The 13,430-nt window shown below is 37.0% G+C and overlaps 1 protein-coding gene across 1 annotated transcript; it reads left to right on the top strand.

Annotated features, from left to right (window-relative positions):
- Positions 1–9,031: 9,031 nt before the first annotated feature.
- On the top strand, positions 9,032–13,430 carry LOC144713992 (putative transcriptional regulator tpeD). The gene is made up of 5 exons (XM_078588724.1): positions 9,032–9,160; positions 9,316–9,499; positions 11,222–12,520; positions 12,599–13,360; positions 13,426–13,430. The coding sequence occupies exons 1-5, from the start codon at positions 9,032–9,034 to the stop codon at positions 13,428–13,430; spliced, it is 2,379 nt and encodes a 792-aa protein (XP_078444850.1).

Below are 13,430 nucleotides of genomic sequence, written 5' to 3'. Positions count from 1 at the left end.
TTTGAAAACGCGGTTCTCGGTAAATACCTTTCGATTTAAACACGCTGCCAGTCGTTAAGTCAATTAATCTACTAATTAGTTTATAACGGCGTGAGTATTATTCATAATCTAATCGATATATTTCTTATTTTAGAATATCTTCGGACGATGGGTAGCTACCCTATAAGTCAACGTAGACCCTACTCACTCAATTACTTGACTTTGCATAAATAATTTTTAAATGAAACTAGAAGATGTAGTAAGAATCTTATGTTTTTTCCTCAGGTTATGACAGCAGAGGAATTTTTAATAGTTTAATCTTTGTGTTTAACCTTATGTTTGTCCTAAGATTATCACAGATGTGGAATTTTCAATAGTGTAATCCTTGTGTTTAACCTTATGTTTGTCCTAAGGTCATGATAGATGCGGAAGTTTTAATAGTTTAATCCTTGTGTTCAACCTTATGTTTGTCTAAGATTATGACAGATGTGGAATTTTTAATAGTTTAATCATTGTGTTTAACCTTATGTTTGTCCTAAGATTATGACAGATGTGGAATTTTCAATAGTTTAATCATTATGTTTGTCCCCCTCCCCCAATTTTTTGTAGTGTGTGAGCACAACATGAAATTTAGAGTGAATTTTCTTAGTCAAGCAGGCCACGTGGATTGGCATGGGTCGTCTTCGCCTAATTAGACGTGGATCCCAAAGCCTTGGCCCTCGCTATCGATCGTGACTCCTAGCTGTCGTCCCCACTACGATTGCGTGCTTCTTGCAGCTCTTAAAATGTACAATGGATCTTTGATCTTAGGAAATTCCAATTATGCCATTTTTGTCATCCAGACTCCTGTTTAGTGGGGATTATGGTTCTAGAGTTTGGGGTCAGGTCAACCATAGAGTTGGATTGACCTAACCCTAAACCGGCCTTTTTGGTTGGGTTGTCTTAGTAGATTCAACCGATTATGGTTCTAGCGTTTGGGGTCGGGTCAACCATAGAGTTGGATTGACCTAACCCTAAAGCTGCCTTTTGGTTGGGTTGGCTTAGAAGATTCAACCCTCAGTTGGACTAGCCTGACCCTTGATCTGCCCTCTCAGTCAAGTCAACAGGCCACTTGGGGTCAAATTGGGTTTGTTCAAACCGATGTCAATATTAAATGCCAGAATCAAAATGGATTTTTTGGTGTTTGAAAGCAGCAACCAAAGTCAAAATATCTGTTTATCCAATATCGGCATCAGATATTAGATATTCCTACTCTAAAAATCATTATTTGGTACTGACATCCAGACCTTTACTGGCCTTTGCCAGGGATCTCGCCATGCGGATGTCAAAATTACATAATGTTCGTAGATGTGGTATATGATACTAAAACATTGACTGAAAAATAATACATCACGCTCCATAGCTTTTATATCCAGTAGAGCCCTAGGCTTTCCATCATATTTATACCACTATGATTTAAAGTTGGTGAGACCCACAGTTCTCTGGTAATTTATTTATGAACTTCATATGTTCATCCTCAAATTTTTCAAAGAATGTCCAACCACTAGAACAATCCACCATTTGCCTTTCTCAATCATTAGAAACCTTGTAAAAGTTATATACTATTTCCCTGTTTGGTATGCCATGGTGTGGGCATTTTCTTGAGTCTCTCCCATCCATCACTAAATTATGCATTTCCTTGGACGAAATGTCTAATGGACTTCCTAAAGGCATTTGTCTTGGTTACGTAATAGACAATCTGGAAGAAATACCTCTCCATTTAATCCTACGTCTGGATTTTTTTTACACAGTTCTGAACCAATTGTTTAAAAATAAACACTATAATTTGAAAAGGGTTATGAAAATGTTAGAGACCTCATAAAAATAATCAAGGTAGGTGTAAGGTTCTTCATTCACTTTTTCCATACAATGTGGGGAGGATCTGGTTTACAGACTAATCCAATATTATGTATGCAATCAAAGAGTTTTTTAAAATTATTTTCTGATAATTATGTTTCATATTATCTTCAAAATTAGATTTTGATTACATTGGATGTATTAATTGGTTCATTGAATTGTTTCTACATTTTCTATAATGAAATCTATATGGCATACAAAGTGAATATCTGATATTACAAAATCATGTTTATTTTTACATTAGAAGTCTACAAGGGTGGAATAGATTTTGGTCATCATTCTTGGATGAAGCTAATTATGTTTTAGAGGTTGAATTGAAGAAAAGGAATAAGCAACAACCAAGCCAACCACAGGCAGTGAGCGTTGGAGCTCAAGTGGGCACAGGCCATGGTGGTAGCACAGGAAGGAACCAACAACCCCCTAAAGATAACCCAGTGTTAGAGTATGGAGCCTGCACATGTAGGGGGGGCTCAGTAATTAATTCATAATATATCTGAGTTGTGTATTTATATATTAACGACAGTTTTTAGTTTTTTAAACAAACTGATATGTTTTTTAAGCTGCAGGTAAGTTAGGCTGATGAAGATAAAAAAAGGAATCGCAGCCCAATAGGCCAAAGCCCATGTCATAACGAGTTGATGTTTAAGTAAAAAATATAGTATTGATCGCATGGTCTTATTTAAGAAGGTCAAACCACAAGTTTAATATACCTAATACTATACTCATATTATATTCATACTAAGAAAATAGTATCCATAGTCTTCTCTACGGCATGAATAGTGCATAGCGGCACAGCGCCAAGGGGGTGAAGCCCATCATATGAAATGGGTTCAACTCTTAATTATTCAAACAAGAAGAAGATGAATCAAAAGTTGTAGGTTCTGAAACTTATCTTCCTTCTTTCTTTCAGCTGTTGAACCTCCCAAGATCCACATCTATGAATTGAAAGGTAAAAATGATGAACTCTGCAATCAGTTGTAATAATCCGTAGTTACTCAAATCATTCATTTGAATAAATAAAAACCTTCTTAGTGGATGATCATGATACATCCCAAAGACCAAAATTCTTGATAAATGGAAGAAAAGATGCAATTGGTCAGCAGAAATGAACGAGGATGGCGGTTGCTGAAGGGACGACAATGCTGACTAGGATGAAGAAGCATCCATCATAAAAAGGGGTCCACCACAACAATTTAATCGCAGTAGTATGTCCTTCTTTTAGGAAGATTAGATGGCATGTTGTAAAGCCATCAGTATTTAGTATTTACCCTTAGCTGTCATTCATGTCAGATGGACAACAGAATCTTGTGATGAGGACACGGTGACCTAATCCTAATGTGTTCTGGAGACCTTCTTGGGATAACACATACCATCAAATGCTCATGTAGGGTCGCCTTGATCTTTACATGTTTTATAATTGTAGTCTAAGGTATTTAATGATAATGAATGTCCAAGCTTGACAGGAGACTCACCCTACAGTTTGGATGACTTACCAGGTGCCTTTACAGCTCCAAAAGGCTCAATAACCTCACAATGGTTCTAGGGAAGCTTCAAGCTGAGATCATCCCAACATGGAGAAGAATGAGCTTGGATGCACTCAGAAGTCAAGGGGCGTTGATAAGTGTCCCTGCCTTTTACTCATATAAATCAGGGTAAATCCTATCCCTTTTTTAAAATCATCTGGTTGATATTTAGTTTTAAATCATTGTTCAGTACATAGATATTTATTAAATCAAACCTGGAATTGATTTTTGATTTGAACGACTTGAAACAGCTTCATTGAGACATTTTTATCAAATAATTTGCATTACTCTAAAATTCTGTCATTTTATATTGATTTCATCTTAGTAAAATACCATGAAAACTAATTATGTCTATAATTTATCCACATGCACTTTCCCCCCAGTTAATCTCTTGACCTTATGCATTAATTAACATTACTACTCCTTAAAGTCAATTTTATTATTCAGGTTATCCGTATTTTTCTTCTCTACTACTTTCTCTTACATGTCGATTAAACTAATATACATATTCTCGCTATCACGCTAAACTGTTATCTTCATTAAGATAATATAACTAGATTTTATCTCACGCATATCAACTTAAAGTATTGCTTCTATTGTTCTCATCCTCGTTATTCAATTTATTTAATATCTTCTTCAAATTTAAAAGTAATTTTTTCCTAAAAATAAATTAATATCCATCCTTATTATATTAACATAAATACATTTTCCCTTCTATAGTATCCATTGCTGGATAATATTCGGCCATCAAGCAAATCAAACTTCGATGTCAGGTTTTAAGTTCACTTAAATAAGTATTTCTTTAGTATTAGGGTAATCTTTAATGTCCAGCTAGTGGTGATGATGAGCCCTTGCCAAGTTTGTGTGAGTGCTCCCCAAGAAAAAACTTCGAAATAAGTATAAAATGATGGAAGTTTATGCGGCCAACAAGCTAATCACACATTCCATATCTCGTTCCATCTTCATTAATAAAATATATTCATAGTATTGCATGTATGATGCTCATAATGAACTCCATAAAAACATGATCAAACTTGGTAAATTATGATGAGATCATAATATAGATGTAACTAGTCTTTAAGCATGTCTTCCTATTCGTAGGATACATGAGAAGGGCATCAAGGTATATAGATAGAAAAGCACTATCTATCTCACGCGTATGACAAGTACGGCCATTCCCGTAGTTATCAATGTGGAGACACCAACGTTAGATATTGGACTCTTTAGTGGAAAGAGTTCATTGAATTGATTTGTACAGATCCTTGAATGTTATTATACTAAACTATCAATCAAGTTGATTTGCAGACAATCATGTAACTGGTCCTTAGACCTAAAACACCAAAGACGTCTTATGGACACATAGTTCTACTTTGACTATGTCCAACTAGTTCCTAATCATGGGATTCTAAAAAAACTTAGTTCAGGTGCATCAAGAAGGTCACAAAGAGGATCGAGTGGTCAAAGCGGGATAGTCCTCACACAGTGTAAGATTAGACAGCTCAAAGAAGATGGTGCAATGAATTCCTCGTCCAAGGTAGTAAAATATCAAAGAATACTTCTCCAATGATTTCTTAACACATTACTACTAATTCGAATGACCAATTAGGGTTTGAAATCGACCATATCCTAAGTTAGGAGCATCAATTGGATGAGGGTCTATACATGCACAATAACCGATGATGAATAGGTTCCATGAGTGAGTCAATATACATTCATTTGTATCTTCTAGAGCACAAGGTGTCGCTTGATACCCCATAGGTTGGAGACTCAACCTATCAATTGGGTTAAATCAATCAAAAATTAATTGATCTATCTTGTGATATAGTTAACTAATTTTAAAGGCCAATAAAGGTTATTGGACTCCTAGAGTCGTTACCTAGACCGATACATGGGCCTAGAGTGTCACACACAAGTGGTCTTTTGGACGTCATAAGATATATTTTAAGGTTAGGGTTTTTATGATAAATACCCACTTAGTATGAATAGGGGAATGCCCTAAACTAAATTCACCCATGTAAAAATAGTTTAATCCAGATATATATTAAAGGATTATCAATCATTAGTGGTTGTTCAATATTTATGGGGAAAATATTTTGAGAGTACATTAACTAACAGGAGATGCTTAATTTTATCTTCATTTGATGTACCTCCTGATTATCTTAATCCAATCTTTTTATTTTCTTTTTCTTATTCATATTTCCTCGTACCAAAGTCAACACCAGTTTAGAGTTGTAGAATCAAGATTTCTCATCTAAAATTTACCAACACACATGTAGATATTTCCTCCTCTTGCTTATAACATTCAAAAAAATTGTCAAATAATTTTGAATAAATTATTCAAATACTCAACAAACCTAAGGATTATTTCTAAATTAATTTTGGCATGAACTCTTGTGACTGTCCCTCAAGTTGGTTATTATTTTCTATACAATGTATCAGTGTTCACCTTTTGCCCCTAAAAGTGCATCAATTGGCATAATTGCAGATCCAATGGACTTTATGGATAATACAAATGACTCTTGATTTCAAGAAAAATCAAAATGTTGCTATCAAAAATCTCAATTTGAGTATCTCTTGTTCAAGGTCATTGACAGAGTAATTGTTATCATACAAGGTTTTCCCCCATTTAGCTTCTTGAAACCTACACTAAAAAATATGATTCCAAATAATATGGATTTTGTTCATATTATTAAAAATCCTGGTGTTAATGTTTTTCTCAAAAACATCCTACATGATATTTTAATTTTTTTTAGCTGTACTCTTTTCTAATAGTGAGAGAGAGAGAGAGAAGAGATCTGAGATTAGGGCTAAATCAACCTATATAAACTTCAAAATTAAAAGGTTAAATTCATTAATGTTAATAACTTATCAATTTTTAGAATGAATTAAATATGAGAGAAAATAAGACAAGGTTAACTGCTTTAATTTCAAACAGTCCTAATTACAAAATTACAATTCATTTTATAAGCGTAAAAGTTACCAATCATTGTAATTATTCCACGAAATTAAGTTCTAAGATATCCAAAATTTTCTGCTAATTTGAAATTATCTTCTTCAAAGGATAACAAAATTTAAGTGTATTCATCTAGACTTAAGCTGAATCAAATAATCCATTAATTTGGATATAAATATCTGAGGTAGGTAGATAAATCATCATTGATCATAACATCTCACAGGATTAATGTTTTATGAATGACATAGAACATGATTATTTTTATTTCACACAAATTCTGAGTCCTAGATCAATGGTTTAACTCATTTATCAGATGTTCAAATATCATCTTTCTTCATATACATGAAGCTAGTCTCCAAATGCATCTGTGAGTTATATGTTCAAACCATCTAAAGCCAGTGATGTTCATATGCATGCTTCCTCATGTGATTAAGGTATTTTCACTCCAACAAACTCAACCTAACCTTCAAAAGATAACCAATATTGTAGAATTTATTATTTCTTTAAAGTATATGAGGTTATATAAATGAAATAATGATCACATAATTATGAAATAATGTGTAATATTTGTATATATTTAAACATTTTAATTAAGAGGATATTCCCAAATTTAATTCAGACATTAAATTTCACACAAATGCTACAAAAGGTACAATAATAACTATTTTAAACAATCGTTTAATTAGGATGAACCTTTTCCTGGGGGTCATCAGGAAATTAATTTTCTAATTTCGAAACCCACAACTAAATTTAAGATAACAGAAAAGTATGCTTTTTATTTTTTTCTCCCAAATACGCTTTAGAGTCACCAAATAATATGAAATTTTGATTTTTTTTTTAAAAAGTGATAATTATGTTCAATTTATTACAAATATATTAAAAATATTTCTTAAACTATTAATTATGATATAACTATTTTTAAGAGTTTGAATCCAAATAAAACTCAAAAACATATTTTTAATATATTTTAAAAATCAAGCTTTGACACAAGTAAACACGTGGCTTTGGCTAGAAAAACTCAAGAAAAATAACATCAGTCAAAGGAAAATCAAGCAAAAACAGATTTTGAGGCACAAGTGTTGTTCCAAATTCACCTAATGATGGATTACTGGTTTTTTAATGTTTCAGCAGGTTTATCTTTGATCTAAATTTTTTTTGGTAAATATGGTCATTTTTAGAGAGCTTTGGACAATTTTTTAGAAATTTTAAGGTGCGGAAGGAGCACAAATGAAGTTGGAATAAAAACAAACCAAGAAAATATGACTAAACAATGGGTAAAGTTTTTAAATATGTCACACGCGTCAAGAGACTTTAGACATTATAACTGCAAAAATATGTATCTTTAAGTTCAGTTAGTTTCTGGATACATTAATATTCATATTGCATTTATAAGCAGATTATAGTTAACTTGATTCATTGGTTTAGATTTGAAATTTTAAATGGAAGAGCCTTTGGTTCCCGCAGCAGTTTATCCATCAACTCTTGATCATTTCATATGATCTTTCACCCTGTGTATTTTTCTATCTCAGCTTTCGGTTAAAATACTTTAAAACTAAACATGATTTGACTTGGGATTTTTAAAAACTGAACAAAATGCCCATATTATCAACCAATTATACAAATCCATCAGGCTCAATATTCCTAAAATTAACAATACATCCTTAAAATATCATAAATTAAATAAGTTATCTTCAGAAATAAATTCTATAATATCCTATAAAATTATTCAAAATTATAAAATCGTCCCTAATAGAAAAATCAGAAATAAATTTGGATTAAGATTATTTAATAGATCACAAAATTCTTCATTATAAAATTCTTCAAAAGTAACATTATCTAATAGATCCCATGCATCCCTTAATTGTGCCCCACTAAGGAGCAAGAATTCTCATTTATTATTTAGTAAAAGTATTATTTGTATATTGTTACTCAATTCAGCCTCCTTATCCCGTCGATGTTACCATGAAGGCCAACCCATTTCAATACAATTACTAATATTATTAAAATTAATAATAATAGATACATAATAATTCAATTTTTTTTTACTTGCATAAATAGAATAGGCAACTCATAATACCAGAAAACCGCAAGGACCCAGCATTGCCTACGCTTCTATAGGGACGATCCAATCACGGTGTCGGGCGGTCGCGCGGTCCTTGCGATCTGTGGTTCAAAAATTTCAAACTGCCCTTTGCACAGCCCACTGAACATTCATCCCGCCCACTACCCATGATCTAAGGTAGAGGGGGGTGTGTTCTTTGGGGAATTTTTATAGAAGATAGCAGCAGACTCCTGCACCTACACTCACAATATCATGTTCTTTCTTCCAACTTCTGCTCACCAATTCACATTTACCTGCTTAGCATTATTTGTCTCTCTGTCTGTCAGAAGAAAGAACACGAAGAAGAAGAAGAAGAAAAAGAAGAAGAGGCACCTCCCCAAATTCAACCCCTGAATTAGAGGCAACCGAAGAGAAAAAAACTCAGCACAGATGTGTAGATATAAAATTTATCCACCAGGGGGGTTGGTTGGAGGCCCGCTTAAACCAAAAAAAAACTAACTGTTTGAGGTTTTTCTCCTAACGAGAGATAATAATACTAATATATTTGACTGGCAAAAATTGTGGGTATGTCCGTCAACCCCTCTACTCTGTACGTACTCCGTGTAAATCGCTACGCACATGAGGAAGTTCTCTTCCTTCACCCTTCTACCTGCCCAGTTGTTCGTTGTTTCACGCTTATACATCCGGATCGTCCCGGACGAGGACGGTGGACGAGGACGGGACGAGCTTCGTCCACGTGACCATCCGGTGAGTCCCCCGGGACGAAGGACGGGACGATATGTCGTCCGCATCGTCCCGTCCTGCATACCCTGGGTCGATGTTTCGATCCGTCCCAAGGCCCTGGGACGAAATTTCATCCCATGGGACGAAATTAAAATGAAAAATCATCGCGCCTGCACTAGGTTTTTAGAAATCGCATCGGCGGGACTACGTGTCTGCGTATTGGTGTCTGGCGACTCGCCAGTGGCGAGCACATTCTTGGCTTGGAGAGGTGGAACCAACCTGCTGGAGCACGAATCGGTGAGTTCGACGTCTTCTTCAAGATCCTTCGAGCTCGTGACAGGGACGCGGAATCGTGCCGGCAAGGTACGTATGTATTGGTATTTCTATCCGATTTTTCTTTAGTTCTTTCTATCTAAAGTTCAACCTATCTATGTATCTATCTGTCGATCTTTCCTTCTATATATCTAGCTATCTATCTACCTATCTGATTTTCGTTCTATATATCTATCTATTTATGTACTTTTCTCTCTCGATCTCCCTCAAACTGTCGTTTTAATTTGTTAATTTTCTCTCTCGATCTCTCTCAATCTCACGTTTTAATTTTTTAATGTTCTCTCTCGACCTCTCTCAAACTCTCTCGATCTCTCTCAATCTCTCGTTTTAATATGTTAAATTTCTCTCTCGATCTCTCTCAAACTGTCATTTTAATTTGTTAATTTTCTCTCTCGATCTCTCTCAATCTCACGTTTTAATTTTTTAATGTTCTCTCTCGATCTCCCTCAAACTGTCATTTTAATTTGTTAATTTTCTCTCTCGATCTCTCTCAATCTCATCCATGTTTGTGCCTGGAAGAATGAGGATGGGTTTATCGTTGCTGATGGCGGGCCGATGATGTGTGTCTTGGAAATCAGATGAAAAGGCCAGATAATGAAGCAAAATTGTCCACAGGCGGTCAACGCGTCATCAGTTTGATTACGTATTCCGATAATGAATCAAATTATTCATTATCGGAGATACTGACTCTCCTTGGGTTCTTTTTCGACGATTTGGGGTTTAGCTTGTGGTGGACGAGGATGAATTTGTTGTCATCACCGCCATCCCCGGATCGACCCATGTTTGGGCTCGAACGAATGAGTTTTAGCAATGATTGTTCAGTATTAACCGATGGATGGTTGTGATGAGGATGACAATGATTTCATCATATAATGGGGAAATTGTCATGATAGTATGTGAAGACGTCGGCTAAGCATTTGTAGACATCTTGTTTCATTGATGAAGTCGATTTCCATAGAGTATTTCAATATATTTGGCTTCTGAATTCTCATTATTATTCTGTTTGAATGAGTACTTTGCTAGAAATCTAATTTTTTGAATAAATACGTGACCACATATAACTCCATCCAATATGAAATGCAATAAACATCTGAGTATATCATCATTATCTGCAGGTCGGTGCAAGCGTAGGGGTTGGCTGCGGCGTGTCCTTTCTTCTAAGAAGCGGTGCTTGATTACTACGTGTCCGGTACTGTTTCTACTTCTTCTATGTGTGCACATTGGTTCATCTGTCCTTCTCATATTTCTGTGTGTGGATACCTTCTTGGTCTGTGCTTATAATATTTTTGTTTAAATGAATCTCACAGGTGGTGTATGCTTATAATTGACATAATATTTCTCTGTAGGCTTCTAATTGTCCAGCGTGCACATTGGTTCTTTCTTTGTTTGTGCTTTCTTTCAATTGTGCCGTTTTGATCTGGATTATGAGGACAACATACTTTGTGTACTATCCCTTTTTGATTCAAGATTGGACGGATACCTTTGTATTTTCCACTCAGTCAGATTGAAAATACATAATTTTTAAAATGAATTGCTTCTCTACCCGTCTTTGAAAATCTTCAAATATTTGAAAAATATCATATTTGTGCTTGAGGGGATACAACCAGGTATATTTGCTCAATCATCTTTATTTAATTCCTTGGCTATCATGCTTACAAAAGATTAACATGAACGATAATACGTTGTGAATTTTTGGTCAATCATTTTGTGGTTAACATGACCGAAAATATGGTGTGCTTATTTCTGCTATAGATATGGAATCTACATCTATTACCACTCTGAAGTCAACAGCTAGAGCCACGGTGTCGGAGTCTGAGGAGTGCGACGTGGTAGAGATTGATGACAATGCGTCATCTCGAAGTGGTAGGCGCAAGCGGTCTAAAGTTTTAGACCAATTTATCGAACTCGACACGGACGAGCATCAGTGTACGTTATGTCTAGCGCAAAACCCCGATCATAAGGTCATTATCAGGCGGAATAAGGATAGGAGCACGAACGTGTTCTGGAGACATGTAGAGAAGGCGCATCGCAAAATTCATGATCAACTGAAGGGCATCCCCAAGAATCAGAAGAGGCTGTTCGAGTATGACTTCCTGTCAGCGAAGCTTTACTTATGTGGCATCTCCAAGGAGCGGACGAAGGAAGAGTTTCTCAGATTCATTTGTGACAACGATCTTCCGTGGCAACTTGTGAAGAAGAAGTCATTCAGAAGATTATGGTACTACGGGACACAGTCGGTTGGCGACGTCCCTGGCCCTGATGCGGTGAAAGCAACGGCGTCTGCCATGTATACAGAAGTCCGAATAAAGCTAATAGAGATGTTTGCTGGAATTCATAGCGTCTCACTTATAGTGGAAGCGTGGACGTCAGGAAACAATCTCTCCCTTCTAGGGATAACCGCTCACTGGATCGACGGCGATTGGAAGCTGTGCGATCTACTACTTGCTATCCGGCGGATCAAGAGGTCTCATTGCGGCACAAACCTGGCAAATCTCATTGTGGAGGTTGCATATGAATATGGGATAGAGTCAAAGCTCTGTGCCATTACGACTGACAACGTGTCTAACAACAGAACTATGATGGCGTCAATTGTAGCTCAGCTGCGGACCGTAAATCCAGATTTCACTATGGATAGGCATGTACCGTGCGTATCACATGTTCTAAACCTTGTAGTCCAAGCCGGACTGAGGATCATACATAACCCTAAAGCACCAGAAGTTGGCCCACTACGGGTCCGAGATCTTCGACCATATGCTGCGTTGCGCACGAATGAACTCATCGACTCGCAAGGTGACGACTGTAGTTCACCGACTTATGCACCACTGGGAGTAGCCGTCTCACGGGTCAGAGCCATCGCCAACGCTATTCAGGGGTCAACTCAAAGGATGGAGAAATATGTAGATATGTGCAAGATGTTTGAACTTCCTTACGCAAACAAGATAAAAGTAGACTGCCCCACACGCTGGAACTCCACATTCAAGATGTTAGAGCGTGCTCTTGCGAAGAAGGATGTGCTCGACCATATGGCTGTGAGGTTCCTTGCCACACCATGTAAGGACTACGCATTATGTCAAGAGGACTAGGATTTAATCGACGAATATATCGGTATCTTGGGGCCACTTTCTGCAGGTTCCGACTACGTCTGTTCCGCAAAGAGATTGCCGATCACTGACGTGACGTCGTTGATCTCAGACCTCAGGGCCCAACTTGAGCATGCTATGACTTATGCCGGGTCTACCTTGGATGACGGGCGGAGGGAAGCGTTGCGTGCCGCCTGTACTGCCATGTATAATAAGTTGATGCAATATGTAGATGTCATTTGGGCCAACAAGACAATGGCGACCGCGGGAACACTAAATCCATTCTCCAAGATAGAGGTCGTGCAGCCGTCGTTTCGTGAAGGCGTGCTTTCATTCATCGTCGGTCTTCTCGACAGTGCGGGCACAACGAGCACTACTGGGTGTGATTCAGAGCAGGATGAGGGAGCTGGAAGACACCGTCTGGGTCAGTTTGCGTCCACCAAGCGACAGTATACTCGTCCGGGTAAGTCTCGACGCCCACGTGCAACACCTCGGCAGGAGCTGGAGAAGTACCTAAATATCCCATGCAGTGAAGAAGAAGACAGTCCACTATGCTGGTGGAAGGACGTTGGAACTCGGTACTTCCCGAATTTGACAAAAATTGCGTCCCAATTTCTGGCCGTAAGCCCAACAAGTGCACCAGTGGAGCGACTATTTTCAATTGGTCGAGGCATCACCATGTACCGTAGAGGTCGCCTAGATGCGGACAGCATAGAGATGTTGATGATGCTCCGTGCATGGTTCCGCTGTGCAGAGCAGAGCTTGTCTGACTCAGAGGACGACCTTGACGATTGGGACAGCTCTTCGGACGGTGAGTTACATGACACATTCAGTTGTAGCATTTTTTTTCCTAACTTTCTCTTTTCAATGTGACAGGCTGA

The sequence above is a fragment of the Wolffia australiana genome, chromosome 16 (assembly GCF_029677425.1).
Source record: "Wolffia australiana isolate 7733 chromosome 16, ASM2967742v1".
NCBI classification, from domain to species: Eukaryota; Viridiplantae; Streptophyta; class Magnoliopsida; order Alismatales; family Araceae; genus Wolffia; species Wolffia australiana.
The sequence above is the reverse complement of the archived record's forward strand: the minus strand, read 5'-3'. Positions and strand labels throughout refer to the sequence as shown.

What these genes read in the sequence shown, in the direction of transcription:
- LOC144713992 (XM_078588724.1), top strand. Translation starts at nt 9,032, where the DNA reads ATGAGGAAGTTCTCTTCCTTCACCCTTCTACCTGCCCAGTTGTTCGTT. An exon ending in CGCGGAATCGTGCCGGCAAG is followed by an intron (nt 9,500 to 11,221) that starts GTACGTATGTAT and finishes TTTCTGCTATAG; the next exon opens with ATATGGAATCTACATCTATT. An exon ending in GAGGTTCCTTGCCACACCAT is followed by an intron (nt 12,521 to 12,598) that starts GTAAGGACTACG and finishes CACTTTCTGCAG; the next exon opens with GTTCCGACTACGTCTGTTCC.